General features: G+C 36.8%; 1 protein-coding gene across 3 annotated transcripts in view; it reads left to right on the forward strand.

The window, feature by feature from the left end:
- LPGAT1 (lysophosphatidylglycerol acyltransferase 1) overlaps positions 1-21,236 on the forward strand; it is a 60,567-nt gene extending 39,331 nt beyond the window's left edge. For all 3 annotated transcript variants that reach the window (XM_069459675.1, XM_069459676.1, XM_069459677.1), the window contains exons 5-8: positions 2,711-2,984; positions 6,311-6,437; positions 15,256-15,362; positions 16,324-21,236. In XM_069459675.1, the coding sequence (XP_069315776.1) occupies positions 2,711-2,984; positions 6,311-6,437; positions 15,256-15,362; positions 16,324-16,475 (660 nt within the window). In that variant the 3' untranslated portion in view covers positions 16,476-21,236. The remainder of the gene's footprint in view (positions 1-2,710; positions 2,985-6,310; positions 6,438-15,255; positions 15,363-16,323) is intronic.
- The last annotated feature ends 904 nt before the right edge of the window (positions 21,237-22,140 follow it).

Consider the following 22,140-nt stretch of genomic DNA (forward strand, 5'->3'; position numbering starts at 1 on the left):
CAGAACCAAAAATTAGAAAGCTTAGCAGTCTACAAAAATAAATAAGTGGGACCTGATCAAATTAAAAAACTTCTGCACAGCCAAGGAAACTATCACGAGAGCAAACAGACAACCTACCGAATGGGAGAAAATATTTGCATGTTTATACACCTGATAAAGGGCTGATAACTAGAATCTATATAGAACTCAGGAAAATCAGCAAGAAAAAATCAAACAACCCTATCAAAAAGTGGGCAAAGGACATGAACAGAGACTTTTCAAAAAAAGATAGACTGATGGCCAAGAAACATATTAAAAAATGCTCAACATCTCTAATCATCAGGGAAATGCAAATGAAAACCACAATGAGATATCACTTATCTCCAGTGAGAATGGCCTTTATGAAAAAGTCCCAAAACAATAAACGTTGGCGTGGATGCGGAGAGATAGGAGCACTCATACACTGCTGGTGGGACTGCAAACTAGTACAACCTCTGTGGAAAGTAATATGGAGATACCTCAAAGAGCTACACGTAGAACTACCATTTGATCCAGCAATCCCATTACTGGGCATCTATCCAAAGGAACAAAAGACATTCTGTGAAAAAGACATCTGCACTAGAATGTTTACAGCAGCACAATTCACAATTGCAAAGATGTGCAGACAACCCAAGTACCCATCAATACATGAGTGGATTAATAAAATGTGGTATATGTATGCTATGGACTACTATTCAGCCACAAAAAACAATGGTGATCTAGCACCTCTTGTATTATCCTGGATAGAGCTGGAACCCATTCTACTAAGTGAAGTATCACAAGAATGGAAAAACAAGCACCGCATGTACTCACCATCAAATTGGTATTAACTGATCAACACTTAAGTGCACATATAGGAGTAACATTCATCAGGTGTTGGGCAGATGGGAGGGGTGCGGAGGGGATGGGTATATAGACACCTAATGGCTGTGGTGCGCACCATCTGGACAATGGACACGCTAGAAGTTCTGACTGAGGTGGGGCAAAGGCAATATATGTAACCTAAACATTTGTACCCCCATAATATGCTGAAATTTAAAAAAAAAGAAAGCTTAGTCTAGTAGAATCCAATGGAAAAACTAGCTGAGCCCCTTACATCATTTCCAGTCTGAGAAAATTACTGAATTCATAATGTAGTGTAGTTAATCCTAATGATGATCCTCAGACAAGAAGCAGCTAAATTATACTAAACAATTGTTATACTTCAAAGGGATAAAAATGGAAAATAATGTACTCCAAAATATTTTCCTTGTTATTACAGTGCAAAGTTTTACATACTTAAAGACTATATTTCAAAGTGTCTGGAGGATTTGCAAATTCATTTCTAAAGAGCAACATTTTTTTCCCCTTCTAGATTAATAATAAAAATCTATAACATGAGGGAGGGAAGAGAAAAAAAAATCTCTTGGGACTTTGCTACTAGACGATTTTAACAAGATTTTCTAAGAATAGTAAAAATATTTTATTTGCAGTCTTGGGAATTTAATAGCTATCTTAATAATAATTCAATTCAGTAAACTAGCTAAGAAAATATTTTACTTATTTGGGATACATTTAATCTGAAGACTGAAAGCATACTAATTATTTTAAGAAGCTTCTGTAATTGTGTTGGCTGGAAAATTATTAGCAAATTGAACATACTGAAAGGAAGAAGCTTTGTGATATTTAGTTGTAAGTTTGGGGCCTTCGTACAAATTTTTATGGATTCTTCTTTCTCAGTCTTCAAGTTCTCTTTTTTCTCCTTCCTTCACAGTTAAGATCAGTCTATCAAAATGTCCTGTTTGCTTTACTTTCAGTTTTTTCCCTGAATGTACCAACTTCTCATCAATACACTATAATTAAATCTCATCAAATGCCCTTGTGTGGAATACTGCAATGGTCTCCCAACTTATCTCCTGTAGTCTTTTTGTCACAGGAGCCAGCAGATTTTTCTTAAATATAAGTTAAGATTATGACACTTCCTTGTTCAAAACTATCCAAAGATGTCCCCTCCAAAACTACTATTCATACACAATAAGTATTTGATCTCCACCTCCCTCTGCAATTCCATCTCCTACCACTGACTTCCTCATTCTTCACATGTCCACCACTCTGGCCTTGGTACTGTTCTTTACATGCCAAGGTTGTTCCCACCAAAGGGCCTTTGTCCTTTTAGTTCTCATCCCCTGGAATATTCTGCCTCTCATCTTCACATGGCTTATTCCCTCACGTTGTCAGCTCTTTGCTCAAACGTCACCTCCTCGGGGGAGCTTTCCCTGACCTTCCTGACCCTTTCTGTCCTCTATTTTCTTCCTGTCATATATCACCAATTGAATTTACACTCCATAGTTACTATCTTCCCAAACTAGGGTATAAGCTCCATAAGGGACTCTTATTTAAGCCTCTAGCTCTAGTGTCTAGGGTGGTGCTTGGCAAATAGTAGGCGCTCAATAAGTAGTCACTGAATTGATGAATGACTGAACTTTCAGGGGCAATCAGAACAATTTCCTTTTTCTTCAGAAAGATTTATTTATATAAGTGCTAATAACTTTTCTCTTTTACCACTGTGTTCAAAAGGGAAATAAGTGGGGGGAAGAAATCACTATTCTATTCTATTCTATGATTGGATTTTAATTTAGAAGCTGTTATTTCTAATTTTATGGCATTTTAATTTCAGATGTACCTGTACTTATTACGCGTGTGTACTTTCTAGGGAAGATCTTACCGTGACCAACAGCTGCTACTTCTCAAGAAGCACTTAGAAAATTATTACAGAAGCAGAGGTCGAAAGTGGATTGTTTTGTTTCCAGAAGGGGGCTTCCTCAGGAAGAGGCGAGAAACAAGTCAGGCATTTGCCAAGAAAAATAACTTGCCATTTCTTACACATGTCACTCTGCCAAGGTGTGGGGCAACAAAAATTATTTTGAATACACTTGTAGCACGACAGGAAAATGGAAGTCCAGCAGGAGGAGATGCTAAAGAATTAGGTATGATGGTTTTTAGCATTTTTTTACCTTGTTGGAATTAAAGGATTTTCTGAAGTTCTAGAAAATGATCATTGTTTTTTTTTTTTTATATTTATAGTTTTTGTTAAACAGAAATAATACTTAGGGAGAAGATGAAATGGTAATTTTTAAAATGTTTCAATGTACAAAAGTAGTCTATGCTTACAATAATTTATTCAAATAATACAGAAATGTGTAAAATCAAGGTGTCTTTCTCCTGCCCCACATATTCATATTCTGGGTCATTCCCACTGCTGCAATAAACATCCTGTAAATATCTTTACATATTGGTGGAACTATTGCTGTAGTACAGATTCCTAGAAGTGGAATTGCTAGATTAAAAGATATACATATAGGAATGACTTGTTTGAAAAACTAATCATAGATATGCAAATGCAAATAATAATGATACATGTTTTTGTTTATCAAGTTTAGAAAGTTTTTTGTTTTTAATACAGAGAATGAATTTAATGCAATTTGATAGTATTTATTAAGAGCCTTTAAGTGTTAATAAATGATTCAGTTATTCCACTGCAAATAATATTCATCAAAAGGAAATAATATGAAGTGTAAGCAAAGAAGTTTGTCACGGATTTGTTTTTTTTTTAAGACTAGTCAAGTGCGTTAGTGAGAAAGGGGAAAAGTAGTCGAAGGGGTTCAGTATGGAACGGACTGTGAACAATCAAGTGAGATAACTCACTACCTTCGGACCAAGCCACGGATATTTCTTATAGCCAAAAATTGTAAATAGCCAAAAGGGAGAATGGATAAATAATTATCAAATATCCATGCAACAAAATACAACACAGCCATTACAAACAGTGTTTATGGAGAGTTTTTATTGGCTTGGGAAAATGTTTATGCTATAATGTTAAATAGAGTGGGGGGAATATACAACTATTGTGAAAACAAGTTGAGCTCAAATCTGTAAACAATAAGGCAGTAAGAAATAAGTGAAAGGAAAAATACCAAAGTATTAAGATTACTTCTCTGAGTTGTAACATTATGGATGATTTTTTCCATCTATTTATTTCCATTTATTAATACTTTCTGTATTTTCCAATTTTTAAATAATAAGTATATATTACTTTTATGACCAGGAAAAAATAAATCACACTCAAAGATGCAACTATCTTGGAAATAGTCTGGTACATTGTAGAGTTTTGCAGAAGGTATTTGTGCCAATAGCTTGAACAAGTTTATCTAAGATACTGCTATGAAAGTTTGGTCATAAATTAAAAAAACTGAAAGACACTCACTAGGCTTGTTTCCTTTGTAGCATTTTGTAATTTTTAAAAAATTATTTTTAGATAAATAAGAATTGAAGTGATTGGCCCTCAGAAATATGTGTTTTTAAATGCGATAAGGACCATACATAGAAATAATGCCCATGAGATTTAACAGAATTTTCCTTTCATTTGTTTTTCCCCAAGCAGCTGCTTGGCAGTCAGCTCTCTTAATCTTTCATCATCTATTAAAAAGACAAATAGAGAGTCTTTTAATAGAAAAGGAAAGTTCAGAATAGCTTCACTGCTGGAGAGACACTGTGGCAATGTCAGCCAAGCCAAAGCTTGAATCCTGTCTTCCAAACAGGATTAGTTGCTCTAATAAAGACTGCTGTTTTAAAATAGTTCCACCCAGTCAATACCCTGTGATGTTCTAGATCTCAGAGGTAGGGGCAGTTGTCATATTGATTGCATAACAGCGAAGAAACATGTTTTTTTTTTTTTTCTTTTGGAGATAAATAATTTCAACTTATAACCAAAGCAGAGTAGTTTATTTTTTGTCCTACCTCTATTAAAAAATTTTATTCTAGCTCTTTAGAAAAAATCGTAAGTATACCTAAAAACTAGTTTTACCTGTATTTTACTATTTTCTTCTGTATGTTTTGGTATTTTGCATTTTATTTTCTTCAGTATTCATATTCACAAGCATTTTATTCCATGTAAACACAAACCATGCCTGTTTAATATGTGATCTATACACCTAGATCAAAATTAAGTTCTACCTGATTAATTTTAAAAGGATTAGTATTTTTTGTGGTTTATCATATGATTTAACAGATATTAAACTGAACTAGTGATTTTTTCGCTATCATTTTATTATAAAAATATTCAAACATAAAAGTTGAAAGAATTTTACAGTAGATATACATGAGTTGATCAACTAGATTTTATAATTAATATTTTAATATATTTGCTTTATCACATCTCTCTCCATCCTTCTATCCATCCAATAGTCCATCTTGGTTTCTTCTTTTTAATACATCTCAAAATAAGTAGCAGACATCAGTGTACTTTACTCCTAAATGTTTCAGCATGTGTATCGTTGGTAGCTTGTCCTTTAGCAATACCTCGTATTTAAAAATTAATTTTTTTACTTCTTTTTTGCTTGTTTTTTCTTCCTTCACAATGTTGTTCTAAAATCTTTAAAGAATTTAGGGCCAGTTTTAAATTATTTGACATACAAAAGTAATATATCATTGATTTCTAGTGTACATTTGGACTTACGCTTGAAAATGAGTTTTCTTTTTTCTCTTACTTCAAACAAAGACTAGACCACTGCACTTTAAAGTCTGGCTATCAGCAGACTCGATTCTTGCTCAACTTTACTCCATACCAGGAATAAAAACACTATGCAAAAGATCAAACTAAACCGAACTTCCCATCCCCTCTCTACAACAGCAGTTACCTGTTTTACCTTCCAAAAGGAAGGAAGGTTTATTGCTTTATTTATATATATTAATAACTCTTGCTAAAATTGGGGGAGTTTTTTTTTTACTTTGTATAAACAAGAGCAGCAACTGATAATGTCCAAAAATTGCTTCATTTTATTGCCATATTCCAATATTTATTAAAGTCTCCCAGGTATCACAGATCTTGGTGTTGGTATTGCATTAGGTTATATTTAGTGAACAGTTTTGTTTTGAAGTCTGTTTCTCATTTTTGTGATCTGATATTTTAGCTTCTGACCCTCTCATAGGCCAGTTGCTTTATAGGAGTGTTAAATATAAATTAGACCTTCATAGTGCATAATTATATTGAATACTTGAATGGTGCGTGTCCAGTAAATAATAGTGTTCTGTTGTTTGTTAATTTGTTTTGAGGTTTGTCCATTTTGTGACATAATAGACACTGCTTAATTTCATCTTAAGTGCACTATAAGATGGTAGCACCAAAGTTTATCCTGTTTTCTTAAAGCAAAGGGTAAATTGATATGCTTTACACTGCTCAAGTAAACTGTGTTATTTGCTGCACATAATATAAAATTTGATCTAATTTTAAGCTGTTTTTCTTCTTTGTTCTCAGGCAGCAAATCAAAAGGCCTCCAGTGGATAATAGATACAACTATAGCCTATCCTAAAGCTGAACCTATAGATATTCAAACCTGGATTCTTGGATACAGGAAACCAACAGTCACACATGTACATTACAGGTAAAAATTCTTTATTAGTACTCAGGATATATCCAACAATACTACCTCAAGACGCTGCGAATGTTTTAATATTTAGTTTTTAGTCAGTGGAAATAGTTCACTGAAAAATCATTTTTATGCTGAATTTTTAATATGAAAATATCAGTTGAAGTAATTTTATTCACTGAGTGTTAAAAATGTCTACAGATGACATTGTAGAACCACTGTGATTATTTGATTGAGTAAAAATCAACTTAAAGGGCAAACATCAATGAGATATATATGTATGTAAAAAAAAATACACTCACACTCAAATTAAGAAGATATGTAATCCTAGCTCTCTGGGAAGCTGAGGCGGGCGGATCGTTTGAGCTCAGGAGTTCAAGACCAGTCTGAGCAAGAGCAAGACCCCGTCTCTACTAAAAAATAGAAAGAAATTATATGGACAACTAAAAATATAAACAGAAAAAAATGAGCCGAGCATGGTGACACATACCTGTAGTCCCGGCTACTCAAGAGGCTGAGGCGATAGGATTGCTTGAGCCCAGGAGTTTGAGGTTGCTGTGAGCTAGGCTGATGCCATGGCACTCTAGCCTGGGCAAGAGTGAGACTCTGTCTCAAAAAAAAAAAAAAAAAAAAGATAGACAAATTCTTACCTGCCATAGTAGGAAGTCAACAAACAAATTTTAAATGGGATAATCTGAAATAGTGGTATTAGCATTGGCATGTTTCTAAGTTATATGGGGGTAAATAGCAAAAGAAACAACAGTTGGAAGAGGCTGTATCTGGGAATCAGGTATCTGAGGAGGGAAAGTATAGGGCCAGTGTTTTTCATTGTCTACCTTGTAGTACACTTTGACTTTTGAAAACTATATGTTTGTGTTACTTTGTTAAAAATTTTTAAAACATTTTTTAATCCTATGTCTTGGTTCTTTTTCTATTGCTGTAACAGAATATGAAAGACTGGGTAATTTGTAAAGAATGGAAGTTTGTTTCTTAAAGTTCTAGAGGCTAGGAAGTTCAAGGTTGGGTGGCCACGTCTGGTTTGCTTCTGGTGAGAGGGGCACACTGAGAGCCACACTGGCTTTTATAACAGACCCACTTCATGATAACTAACCCACTCCCATGATAACCCATTAATCCTTTAACCCTTCGGTCCCCAACTCCTGGGCTGCAGAGAGGTACTGGTTTGTGGCCTGTTAGGAACTGGGCCTCACAGCAGGAAGTGAGCAGCTGGCGAGCAGGTGAAGCTTCATCTGTGTGTACAGCTGCTCCCCATTATTCACATCACCTTCTGAGCCCCATCTCCTGCCAGATCAGTGGCAGCATTAGATTCTCATAGGGGCACAAACCCTGCTGTAAACTGCACGTTGCAAGAGATCTAGGTTGCAGCTCCTTATGAGAATCTAGTGCCTCATGATCTGAGGTGGAGCTGAGGCGGTGATGCCAGTGCTGGGGAGCAGCTGCAAATACAGATTATCATTAGCAGAGAGGTTTGTTGACTGCACAATAAATGTAATGCACTTGAATCATCCCAAAACCACCCCCCGACTCGTGTCTGTGGAAAAATTGTCTTCCATGGAAACTGTACCTGGTACCAAAAAGATTGAGGACCACTGCATTAACCCATGAGTGGATTAGTTCATTCATAAGGGCATGACCCAGTCACCTCTTAAAGTCCCCACCTCTTAATACTGTTACATTGGAGATGAAGTTCCAACATCATTCAAACCATAGCATCCTACTTACTGTTTTAGGGAAAACTCAGGCGATACCTTTTCCTTATATCCTGTGCTGTGTGTAAACATGTACATCCCTTCATTTAGACTCACACAGCAGTTCTTGAAACCCCTTATACAACGTCTGTCATATTCTGGTGGTTCACTTTTGTTATTCTTCTGCTAGATTATTAGCTTTTGAAAGCAGGAACCATTTATCTCAGAATCTTCTTCGGTACTTAGTCCCTTACATGAAGTTGACATAGCTAACTTGAGGGTTTAGGCATGTTGTCTGTTGGCTCATGTTTTGGAGTCTTGGTGGCATAAAAAGTTAAACGTTCTAACTCAAATAAGGTGGTGCCGGCTGCTAAGCACTACTTCTCATGTTTTTCTGAAAGCGTAATTTCGTCTAGTGCTCCTAACTCTGATCTGTAGGTTTTGGTAAAATACTCTGTATTTAAGACTATTCTGGATTATTGATAAGAATTTTCATTTCTCGAAAATTAGCTAATTTTTCATTTGGATAGCTGTTGGTACTGTAAACGTTTATTTCTGATACGTATGCATTTATTTCTTTAAATATGATAAGAACTCCTTATTTGATTCCAAGAGGACTGGTATTCAATAAATTTAATCCTTTGCCATAGTAGGGGATTAGTTGTTTTAATATTTTAATCTTATGGTGACCAATCAGAGTAATAGAAGTAGATTACTCGTGAGGGAGCATTTGCCCTTGCCCTCCTGGCTGTCTCTCCAGGCAAGAGAATATCCAAGCTATGCTGGGCAGATGGTGGGTAAATTCTCTGCCAACACACAGCCCCACCCCCATGCTAACCCCCATTTGAAGAGATAGATGCTTCACCACCCTCATCACTGTTCTTTCAAGAGTTCAGCTGGTAAACCTAAACTCTGTTTAATTCAGCCTTATTTTTAATGTCAATTTTTTTCCTCGTAAAGATATTTTAAATACTATTTTGAGATCTTCTTTGGCCCTTTGGTTCTTGCTAAGTTATCTTTAGGTTGATTAGGCCTGATTTTATATTAACAGAAACTAAATTAATCTTACACAGCAAAATATATACTGCAAGTATTATCTGATGTGATTCAACAAGTTTTTCTCTGTCTCACAAAGGGTACCTGTTCTGTGCTAACCACTGGGCTTGTGGCCTTATTAGACCCGAGAAAACTTTATGGAGGACTTACTTACACTGGTCCTTAAAGGATGATAGATAGAATTTAAATAGGTGGCGATGAGAGCAGTAGATGCGTGGGCAAACAATGTGCAGTAGTAACTGTATCAGCAAACACACAGAACTGTGGCAGTGAAGCACATGTGTAGGAAACAGTAAGTAGTCTGTAATATAACGTGCATAAAGGGAAGTTGTAGAAAATAAGGTGGAAAGTTGAGTTCAGATTTTTGTTTACCTTAAAACTCAAGCTAAATATTTGTATCTCTAAGTAACTGAAAGCCCAATTCAAACAGAGTTAGGCTCCTATAACCAGATATCCAAAATAGGACAAGTTCTATGATACACTCAATCTGGTGACTCAAGCTCAATTTCTCCCAGCTCTACTCTCCTCTGTATGTTGGTTTCCTACTCAGCCAAGAGCTGGGTGGGTGTCCCAGAAATTCAAAGCCTCATACTTCCCATGAAAGATAACAGCAAGAGGAAAAATAGATTTTATTTTTCTTGTGATCTCTCTTAAACTTTTTCCTAAAGCCCCGTTAGTGATAACTTCCATTATCATCGCCTTGGCCCTAATTGGTCCTGAGCACATTCCTATACCCCGATACCTGTGGCTAAGAGAATGGTATCTGATGACAGGCTCTGACGTGGGTTCTTAATGGGAAGGGTGCCAGGACTTCCACAATTAGCTGAGTGATAACAGATTGGAAAGACATTTGCTTTGGGTGGATTTATTTTATTTTTTAAAGAAAAGCTGGAGAATCTTTTCCCTTGGCGAGAGACTCCCAAGAGTGGTTGCATGCATAAACTTTCTATACTAAATACTGAGTGTCAAGAAGGCAGAAATAATATATTTTTAGGAGTCAAAAAGTAATGCAAATATTTGGCTGCTACTCAGTGTGGTAGAGGTGAATAGTTTAAAAAGTTCCATTAATACTTACACTGCAAAACTGTGTTAAGATACTATTAAATTTTCTGTAAGTTAAAACTCAGTAATTTGTAATACCATTTGCTTTAAAAATAACATCTATATTTTAAGTTTTAAATTTACATCTTAACTTTTAAGACATACCTCTAATATCAGGATGAAGTTAATTGACCTTCCTAAACATTCAGATATTTAAGGACATTTAAATTGGAGGAAAGAGAAAGAAACAAACAGTTAAATTTCCTATGTAGCCCTGAGCACCTCCCTTGTGCCCAGATCTGTGCTGGCTGAGTTGTGGGGCTTTATTCTGCTTGGAGTCAGCCCCATACTTACATAGTTCAGGGGTCATCCAGAGATGTGGGTGGGGCTCACACTCAGAGTTTGTGGCCCCCACTCTGTGCTTACTCCTCTCTGGATTCCTCACTTTGAAGCTGCTATGGTCGCCCTAATCTCTGTCCTCGATTCTTCAGGACTTTTCCATGTTTCTGTATAAGTTTCAGCCTCCCTGCATAGCACTGACTGGGCACTACTTTCAAGTGAAAAGCTATAAAAAATGAGAAATGCACCCAATGCCATACCTGTCTTCTAAGTGCTGATTCTCCAATATCTGCCTGCTCTTAGTCGCTCTCGAGTGCCGCCCACTAATTACTTTTTATGTTTTATCCAGGATTTATCATTGTTGCAGGAAACAGAACTCTCTTTTTTAATGGATATTAAAAGTTATAGGGAGAGTTTCAGCTAAATCTCAACTCTTAAGGGGTGAGGGAATAGGTTTTGCTTTTAAGTATGCCCCTGTTTGCTTTTCTGGACTTTTACTCTCAAAGTAGTACTGCATTATACCAAAATAATTATAAACATAGGCACCAAAATCACATGGCATTACTTAATTATAAGATGTTTATGATTCAGAATGTTTTTATTAATTAATATTAATGTTGAAATGAAAACACAAGATATTGGTATTCTTAAAGGGAACTCATGCATGGATCCCCAAGAATATGTCCCCAAACTAGCATAGAACAGTTGAGAAACAACACTAGCCATCCTCTATACTTAAATGAGAGCCTTCTGACTTTGTTATTCTCCAGTTTAAAAATCTTTCCATAAAAGGCATTCTCATAAATTGCTAGTGGAAATCTAAACTGATACAATCTTTTTGAAGACAACGTAGCAATATCTTTCAGAATTACTAATGCATTTAATTTTTTTAAAATTTTCTTACTTTTAGTTTTGAGAGTAGTATTTTTTGAGACAGAGTCTCACTAGCGAGCAGTGGCATCATCATAGCTCACTGCAACCTCAAACTCCTAGGCTCAAGTGATCCTCCTGCCTCAGCCTCCCGAGTAGATGACACTACCCCTGGCTAATTTTTTCTATTTTTAGTAGAAATGGGGTCTTGCTCTTTTCCAGGCTGGTCTCAGACTCCTGATCTCAGCCAGGGAGTCCCACTCATTCACACAGTGAGGCGTATCAGAACCTGAGGTGGAGAATGTAGAGGAGAAATTTTTAGTTTGAAAAGAGATCTTTCAATTACTTAGGAACATAGGTCTTAAAAGGACTAATAAAAATATTAGCCTATAGGATAATTTTTATGTAGTGTAAGCATTTCCAATATTTTTTCTCTTTTTAAAAGTGAAGATACTCCTTAATTCATCTTTCAGAGCAGGGGAAATTAAAGTTCTAATAATAAGGGAAGATAGGTGATTTTATAGTAGCAGGCTGAAACGTGAAGTTTCTGGACCTTAGGATCACCTACTCCATTAAAATATTTGGCCAACCAAAACACTTCTATATTACTGCTTTAGAGCAATGTAGTATTATATTTTGGGAAATAGAAAGATGGTTAAAAATGGGAGAGTTATTTTCTGTGTAAATAAAATTGTATTTTGGTTACCTTTCATCCTTTTAAATTTTTGAAAGTAAAATTTTAATCAAAACCATGTGAGTTCTTGAAGTTGATTTTTAATAGAGTTTTCATACCACGCTCCTTTCTTCTTTCCTCTCTTTTTCCTGTCCATTCATACTTAAATTTGGATATTAAAATACCCCCAATCTGATATTTAAATGTTTAAATAACAATAGAAAGGGATCTGATTATAATGTAATTCATAAGTAATGTTCATTTCTGATTGTTTTTTCAAATTACATGCAAATGACTATGCCATGAGCAATTTTAAAAAGCCTTTGAAGGAGTATGAGTATAATCATTCTTGTTAACACTAAGTGGGTTTTTTTAAGCTGTAAAACCACAAGGATGAGAACAGTGTGGAAGACAATGGCAACAACACGTGGGCCAAGAGCCAACCTGACTTATACCGTAGAACTTCCAAAAGGCTGGCAGCCTCAGTACCTGTAGAAATGAGGTTGAAAGCATTGCTGAACTCGGAAAGACGCCTTGAAATCTGTTTAAGAAGGGCTCAGATCCCCCAAACCCCTACCCTGCACCCCACAGCTGGTGATTATTCTTTCCCTACCCTGCCAGATACTGGAATAAATTTACTCAGGAGAAGGAAATTGAGGCTCACTGGACTGAGGAACAGCAGGTCCAGCTGAGGCGCAGAGGTCTCATAATGGAAACAGTACGGTAAAGCCACGTCAGGGTGCCAGTGCTGAGAGTGCCAGCCCGCTTCTCTGTCTCACCAGCTCCCAGCAAGCTAGCAATCCGGCCTTCAGCTCTCCAGGCAGGAAATTAGAGGATCTTTCTCTGGGGAAGTGGGTGAGTTCCCGAGGAAAGACCAATTTAAACGGTGCAGCCAGATAATCCCCAGTGAGGCTCACTGGCAACAGAGTCTACTCATGTGCTGAGAGCTAGTTAATCAGCTCTTTAGTCCCACATCTGTAAATGGGAGCAGACAGCAAAGAATGACCAGATCACTGGTAACCTAACCAACCTGAACTCTGAAAGATAAAGACTAAAACAAACTTAAGAAGGTGACATGGAGGAACAGGGAGTATACATGGAGAGGACCACTTGTAAAATTCTAATAGTACGTGGGAGTTCATTGACCCTTTTCTCTCCTTTTATGAATGTTTAAAATTTTTCATTATAATTTTAAAAACTTCTCATAAAGATAAGATAATTGCACAAATAAAACAATACTAGCATACTGTTAAAAAAGGAACATTCCAAATAAAAGAGCTCTTAAAAATTAAAAATACAATAAAATAAATAAAAACTCAGTAAAAAGTTTAGAAGTTAAATAAGAAATTTCCCAGAAAGGAGGACAAAAAGATAGAGATGGAAGAAAATGGTTTTCTAACCCTGAATCCTTTATCTAGCCAAATTATAAACTAGGAAAAAAGATTGGCAGACGTGCAAGACTTCAAGTACCCTTTCTCAAGAAACTGCTAGAGGATATGCTCTGTCAAAGTGAGTAATGAGAGAAAGAGAAAGCCGTGAATATAAGAAACATTATATCCATCCTAGGAGCGCAGGGACTCACCAGGGTAATGGTGAAGGGACTTCACAGAATGAAAACTGCAGATTACATATCCAAAGTCGGGGTGAAATTTCTTGCGAAAGGTGAAATGGAAAGAATGTTTGATGCAAGGGAATATCTTGGGAGAAGATCTAGACCACAGATCAGTCTGGCCCACTGCCTGTTTTTTAAATAAAATTTTGTTTGAACACAGCTATGCACATTTATTTATACATTGTTTCTGGCTGCATTCATACCGCAGGGCAGAGCTGAGTAGCTGCCACAGACACCATTTCACCTGCAAAGCCTGGAGTATTTTCTTTCCAGCCCTTTAAGAAAAAGTTTGCAGACCAGATCCAGAGAACCGATCCTAGACAAGTGGCTGAGAGCTTGTGGTTGAAATAGTTACATGTACATAGAAAATTAAGCAAATGAAAAACAATATAATTGCTCAGTGCAGGGAAAATAAAAATTGGACAAGAAAGGAAAAGTAGCCATGATGTATTCCATGGCTTAACTATGGATATCTTTACTTGATTGTAATATATAAATGCCTAATATTGAGCTCACTGAAATTACTGTACAACTCTAGTGAGAAGATGGGAAGAATGTGTGTGTGTGTGGTTGGTATAGAAGGAAAGGCCTTAATCTTTGTCTTCCATAGTGGGAAGATAGTAGACAGGCTTAAAACTGAAGAAGAAACATAGTAATAAACACCAAGGTAACTGGCTAAGAGGTGAAAAATCCCTCTAGGGAGGGAGAAACAAGAGGGACAGGACTGCCATTTGCACACAAACCTTTGCTGACCTTTTAGACTGTACCTTTATACCTTTGATAAAGAAAAAAAAAGACACACACACACATACACACCCCAGAATTGGAAAACAAAAAAGAACAAGCTCTTGCTCAAGGTCAGCAAATACATAGTGCTCGAGCTGCCCCTTTCTCCTTTCCCTTCCATAGACATCACTAACCATCACAACCGCATTTCCTGCTGAGTCGACACACGGTCTCAGAATCGGTCCTAGTAGCCACTCCCAATCAGTAAAAGTTGTCTCTATTCATGAAACTAATATCTATCTCTGGTAGAATTAGTGAAAAGCTAATAATTTGGGCAGATTCTGTCTGGTTCTCCAACGTTCCCACTAAAAGAACATTGCTAAGATACATTATTTGGCTGAGCATTTAACTAAATGACTAAACGTGTTCTGGTTTAGCTGCATTTGAAAACTTCATTTGTTCTAAATACCATTCCTACTTAAACCCACAAACATGGGAAGACAGTTATTCTCAGTAATTATGCATACATAAAAGATAATTCAGTAGATAAATTTTCAGCACCTAGCATTGGACTTCACATAATGGGCTAGTGAATGTTTGAATAAACGCATAAATGAACTCTGTCGTGTAATCAGCAACAGTTTTACAAAACCAAGATGCCTTGAGAAGCGGAAGAAACCAACCCTTGCAAAAGCAAAAGGTGAAACATAATTTTATTCAGCTTTTCATCATCCATTGGTTTCTGGATGATTTTGACTTCTGGATTTAAAGTAGTCTTAACCTTTTTTTTTTTCTAACTCTTAATAGGATCTTTCCAATTAAAGATGTACCCCTGGAGACTGATGACCTTACCAATTGGCTCTATCAACGGTTCATTGAAAAAGAGGACCTCTTATCACAGTATTATGAAACAGGTACACGGCATCCTCTAAATAATTGCTAAATTGTAGCAACAATAATGGAAGTCACTTTTTATTAATAACAAAGCTATTTGCATATTAGATCTTGAAACTTGAAAGTACATTCTGTAAATTGCCTGTGAGAAGCAAATCCCCTCATGAATCAGCTTACCCTAAAGGATTACCAGAAAGGACAAAGACTATTTAAAATGCTGAAGAGTGTTATCAAGATGACCTTAGGTAATATTGCTCTGAAGTGATCTAGCTTTCCTTCCCAGAAACAAACGTAGAGATACCTGTTTACTTTGTATTGCTTTATATTATTAAGATATATTCCCTAAAGCATATTGCCTTTTGAAAATGTCAGTGTTATACAGCCACTTTTTTGTGGCGGAAAAACCCTTAGTTTATAAATAGAGGACTTAGTATAAATTATGCTATTTCAGACATTATTTAATGTCAGTTTCACACATCCTGTGTCCTGACGAGTGTGGAAATCCTTGCGGATCCGGTGGGAAACGAGGCTGCTAGAGTGCCTGCTCTCATGCAGGTTATATTCCGGTGGGAGACAGATCGTCAGCAAGTCTGCAGAAAGAACAAAAGCTAGATCGGGACCGTTACAGACTGGGGGAAACGCCAGGAAGGAAATAAACATGGAGCTGAGAGAGAGTGACTGAGGCCAGGGAGGCGGGTATTTTTTCTATGAGAAGGATGCCAGCCATTCACTAACATGGAGGGAGAGCATCCCAAGCAGAGAAGAAAGGCAAAGGCTCAGAGGCAGGAAACAGCTAGAAAGTTTGAAAATTTGTACTTCAAATGAGATCTCTCTTCTAGAGCAATGGAAACTCACAGAAGAAGCTTTACACACAGACACACACACACACACACACCCCCCCCCCCACATAAACACCCCCTCACCCTCTAGTTAACCCACCACTAAAGTAAAACAAATTAATATTTCTATCTTGTTTTCTAGGAGCTTTTCCACCTTCCAAAGGCCAGAAGGCAGCCGTGTCCAGGGAGATGCGCCTCAGCAACATGTGGATATTTCTCATACAGTCTTTTGCATTTTTGTCAGGCTATATGTGGTACAATATCATTCAGTATTTCTACCATTACCTGTTTTAGGAATTGACTTGGACTTGTCAAGGTCGCCATAGGAGTTCAGACTTTCTTTCATAAGTGTGCATTATTTTACATGTGCAACTCAGAATATGAAAAAAAAAAAAAAAAAAAAAGCAAAGGAAATTCAATGGATGGATTAATATTTATCCCCCTTTGGGATATTTTAAAATTCTACTAAAATGAGGCTTAGTAATATAATGACCTGCTAATATATTTTAAGAACTGTTCATGTTTTAAAAAGATACACTCTACCACATATTTACGCAAACATCACATTTGGAGAAGAGGAAGTCATAAAATCATCCTAGAAGACCATCTGAGAGAAATTCTGTTGCCACCAGATATACTTGGTCATTTAGTTCAAGCTCAGAAAGTTGTATTAGTCCCTCTTAGCTAGTAGTCTACGTTAGGGCAGTACTCTAGAACGCCCTCATTTCTACCACCTCGTGCTGTTACTAGAAACCTTAAGGGGAGCTGGTTAGCACTTTCTGAAGAACTGTTTCCCTGTCCTTTGCAGTAACAAACTCCAGTCCTCAACACCTACCAGAGGTACATTGTTGGCATTCTCTGTGGGGGGAAAGCAGTGTCCGCCGAACCCACTCTGGTACTAGAATGTGTTCTTTACAAACGTCAGCTCAGCCCAACGCTGTGTTTACAGGCACTAGTGCTTTCCCTTGTCTGATTTCCCATTTTATGTGGAAGGCATATCATAGATTGATAATTGTATTTTATAAAATGCACTTTTATCAGAGGCAAATAGAGCAAAGGATTAGTGATACAGCCCGAAAACAAATGTAAGCATATCCGTGAGAGGCTGTCTCGACTCTGGTGTTCACTTGCCTGCCAGCAGAGCCCCGCCCTGCGTGGGTCACCCCCCTGACGTGACCCCTCTATTTGTAGCTTAGAAGCTTGTTTGGGTTTTATTTTTTTTTTCATTTTGATATTCGTACTAAATGCATTTGGGGATGGTCGAAACAAATTAATATAAAACATTTCAATGATCAATTTGAGGGGAAATAGTCTAGTTCATGAGAAAAATGAGAGCTAGTGGCTTATAATGGTGACAGGTTCTCACGCGGCACCCCCAGAACCTGTGCCGACAGTAGTCTGTTCTGTCGTCACATTGAGGGGCTGCGCCTCTCAGGGTGAGTGTAACCAGGAGAGAGACCAGCACAGAAGGCCTCCCAATCTCTTTCAGTTGCTTTTGAAGAGGATAAAGTCAAGTTTCTATTTCTAGAAAACATGTTTAAAAATTTGTCACGGTGTTCATGTGATTTACCTCACAGGAGAACCGTACTCTTCTCAGCAAGTGCTGGTATCGTGTCAGTGTTGAGATAGAGTGTGAGTTTCGGTTTGGGATCGTAGGACTATTAAGATCCTAGCAAGTCAGTGGTAGTTTCCTATGATACGAGCATTGTAGATTCCCTGTTGTCACTAGTCACACAAAATAACGATTCTGAGAAGTAGGCTATAAAAAAATAAAGGCTTAATGTTTTCTATTTTTAAATAAACCAAAAAAACTGAAAAGATGTGAATCTTCCCCCAGTTGTGTGGGAAAGGCAAAGCAACACCAAATAAAAACCCACAGCAGCTTCATCTGTAGAATAACTCAGTGCATACGTGAAAGAGAATGGTGTGTTAACTGAAATACCTCATCGAATATTATGCTACTACTGGTCAAATGCAGAAGACAGTGTTAATGCGTTTGGTTTGGTAACGGTTGTTATGAAAGGTAATGTTCTTGAAATCTAAGCATTTCATTCTGTGTCCTGCAGTGACAGTGAACAAGTGAAACCAGTTTTGGTTTAGAGGTATGGATGAAGGTCGGAGGCCACGTAGAAGCGTAACAGTGCTTCTGCGTGAGGCCCAGCAAACACTGCTAAACTCCAAGATGAACTGAAAGTGTTCATTTGAGAGATTAGCCAGCCATCCGGGGGAGAAGGTGCTCACTGTCAAGTACGGCATGCACAGTCTCAGCTAGGAGACCTTTCCTCATTGCTAAAGCAAACCACAGGGGAGAGTAGCCAGTTCTCCTATCCAAATAAAAACCGTACATAAATGTGGCTTAGGGCCACTTTGACATCACTGTGCTCCAAAGGAACATGACATTGTTTAGTATACTGTACGTGTTAAACTGTCCTGTAAGATGCTCTACTTTTCAAGTGCAGTCTCATTTCCGCAGTCTCCAGGGTGACAAATACCAATAGATGTGTGAATTAATTTTTGAAAATAGATCTGTGTGTTGTAAATAGATGTTTATTCGATCTGCCCTATCCCTCTTTGAATCTTTATCAACATGTTCTCTCTGTTCTGTTTGCAAAATATGTTTGTTTGAGAGCATTGATAGTGCTTTCCTTACCAGTAACTGGAGTTCTCCTGCTTGCACTAGAGAATGTGAAGAGAGAATCAGTGTTCTTATCTGGCAGCCTGGGGAAGCAGCAATATGCCACTGTACAGAACCAAATAAAAATTCCTGATTTGTACTTTCTTTGTGAAGTGGGATGAAAGGAGGTTTAAAGGATATATATTTTGTCAAGGGGAAAAAAATAAAATTGTGCCAGTTTTATACCAGTAGCTTGTAGAATCTCAGCGCTTCTTGTTCTTGGCTGAACTACCTAGGTTCCCAAGCAGATGGAGTTGAGAACTCATTGCTGGAATCCCGGTATCAACAAGTCACAGTGATGGAGCATCTGCTTGGCCACAGGCAAGTCCAGCAGCTATAAAAGTGACCAAGCCAGCAGTTCACTCTTAACTTCAGAAACAATTATTGGTGTTGAAATATACATATATTATGGAGAAACCTATAAGCAATGGGAAAGGTAAAGAAAAATTACAGACTGGAAAATGATAATTGGGTGGACAAATTAGTTGAGAGTCTAAATAGTAGATTTTTAAAAAGATAGCTATGAGTTCAGATCTATCATATTATTAGTTTTTAATATTACAACCAACCCTTAATTTTCCACAGTAAAGGAAGTAGGCATTACTAGATAATTAATAACTGGATAGTTAATCCAGTAATAACTGATAGGTAAGCCAAAAATCTAATTTCATTTAGGAGTTTGAATTTTTATTCCCATCAAACATTTTTTTTCTCTTAGAGATGCTTACTAATTAAAAAAAATTATTTGAGTTGTTTATTAGTTTCTTTTGCATATGTATTTATGACTATGTTAGCAAGTAGTGAAATGATTTGGAAAGACAGCTATCCAGAAAAGGAAATACAGAAGCCTGAATAATCCATGGGGTAGAAAAGGCATCCCTGGATAGTAAAGAGTTGGTGGTATTGAAATTGTTCTCAAGCCTTTTTATGACAGTGAGATCTTAAATCACCAAATGTAAACCTCAGAACATCATTCTAGTGTTGCTGTCTTTGGGTTGATGTTAGATTGCCTCTTCATTCTTTGCTCATGTTGCACACTTCTTGTGGATTTGTCTTCGTAATGTTTTTTGACAATCACTTCCCTAAAGACTCTTCTGAACTAGTTAGAACTGGTTATAATCCTAGAAAGTAGTCTTTAATCATGAATAGTCTTCTTGGATTCTTTTTATATTTGAAAAGAAAATGTTTTATTTGCACTACTGAATAGGAAGAGTTAATTGTTTTCTTCGTTCTTTTGTTTGAAATCATGACACAGGTCTTCACTACAGAGTTACCATTACGAGCATGTTCAGCTCTGGTCCACAAAGGCTGGATAAAATGGTTTGTTATATTTTTTGCCCTGCAGTGCTGTGAGCCTTACATCTGTTAGCATGAAAGGCAAAATCAAAAGCAGCACCAGGCAGCAGGAGGCATAGAGACTACCATGTTTAGGACCAAAACCACCTGAGTTAGAAACTTCTAGATCACAAAGAGGCCAGTTATTCTCTGGAGCAGTCATTGGTTGGTGCTTTATTGTAGTTATTTTGCACCAATCCCCAACAATTAGGAACTGAACCCTGGGAATAAGCTGAGGGTGCTGAACTGTTGGGGGAGGGTGACTGTAGCCATATGGAAGATAAAATATGGGTTTTTCTGCAAAATTTCCATCTGAGGATTTTTACATTTAATATTTTTTAAAGACAGTTTAGAGAGCAAAAAAATTTTTTAAGTGTATCTAGTTGCAAAGTATGCACACATATCTTGAATGGCTTTATTTTTATTGTGTAAAACTGTTGAACACATGACTGTGATGCACACATTCTTTACATGTAAGGAGTCTATGCATTTTACAGTAACTTATTTTATGATTGGGTAATGAAATGGTTATACATTCAACTGCCATTATTTTTGTTAAATGCTTTCATTTTCTTTACTGTTATTACAAAATTATATTTATTTTATACAGATAGTTTTTTGTTTTCCTGATGCCGTAATGTTTACTTCAGCTTATTGACCTTTCTTTCTTTGTGTATCTGCATGTTGTAACGTGTGGTAAGAATGAATGTAAAGGCTGTGGCAACTGTAATTAATTTTTGTAAAGGGCTGGTCACATGTGGATCTGGTTTATGAATGCATTTGGGATGATTTTAATAACCAGACCACCTTTTCAGAAATTTAGATGTGAACACCAAACGAAGCATTTTCTCAACAAAAATTAATAGCTGGTTCTATTTTTTTTTAACCTAGAAAAAATAAAGTTGATTTTTTTCAAGTAAAGTGCTTTTAATTCTTAGTAGTGGGGATGTGCTACTTGTGATTTACTGTAGCTATGTGGGCATTAACATCTGTAGGCATGTGCTTACAGCCTACCTTGGCAATTGGATGCTGAGGGCAAACTGCAAAACCAAGACTTCCTTCTTTGGTTTAAAAATATTTCCCCCTCCTTTCCATTCTCCCCATCTGGTGGTGTGGTGGTAAATGTTTAGCAATCTGCTCTCCTGGAAAAAAATTATGTATACAAATGTACATAAGTTTGTTATAAATTTCACTGATAGCAAGGATGGATAACACAATTAACAAATAAGATATAAATACTTCATTGTAAATCCCATATAGCCAATTGATTCTCACAAGGTACTTAATTGCTTTTCACAGAACTCATAGCCAACCTATGGCTGCATTTCAGCCATAATTTGAAAAGTGGCTTTACAACCTAATCTACTAACCCATTTCCCAATAAATTTATTGTCATGCAATCTGATATGTGATCTACTGTTAAACTGTTTCTTACCCTTGTACAAATTACACTCATTAAACTGAAACCACTTTGAGCTTCAACACTAATTATAAGTTTATATGATTTAATTTTAATAATGACTGCTTAACAACTGCTGGCAAAATTCTAAAATTTAACCATTGGCTCTTGGGAGCCAGTAGGAGCTATATCCAGCACACCACTGCCCCGTCCTATTTTTGTTTTATTTTTTAACTATCAGTTTAAACTTCTCATAGTTAATCTACTCGCTGATCTCAGGAAATTCCTATCACTGACCCTGGCAGGGGCTTTAAAGGGTGGGAAAAACATTAACATCAGTCCTATAGAGTGAGCTTTTGATTTTGAAGAATTTGATTAAAGCAAACTTTTCCTGAAATACATGGGAAGCTTGCATGTTTTGTAAAGTTGGTTTTATACTTTCATTTCTCAAAGCTAAGTAAACTGTGGTATAGGCATCTCTAAGATTTTTGTTAGCATTTAAAACATCAATTGTTTAGGAATTTGTAGAACGTGTTTGATCCCACTGAAAA

Source organism: Eulemur rufifrons, chromosome 27, assembly GCF_041146395.1.
Source record: "Eulemur rufifrons isolate Redbay chromosome 27, OSU_ERuf_1, whole genome shotgun sequence".
Taxonomy (NCBI): domain Eukaryota; kingdom Metazoa; phylum Chordata; class Mammalia; order Primates; family Lemuridae; genus Eulemur; species Eulemur rufifrons.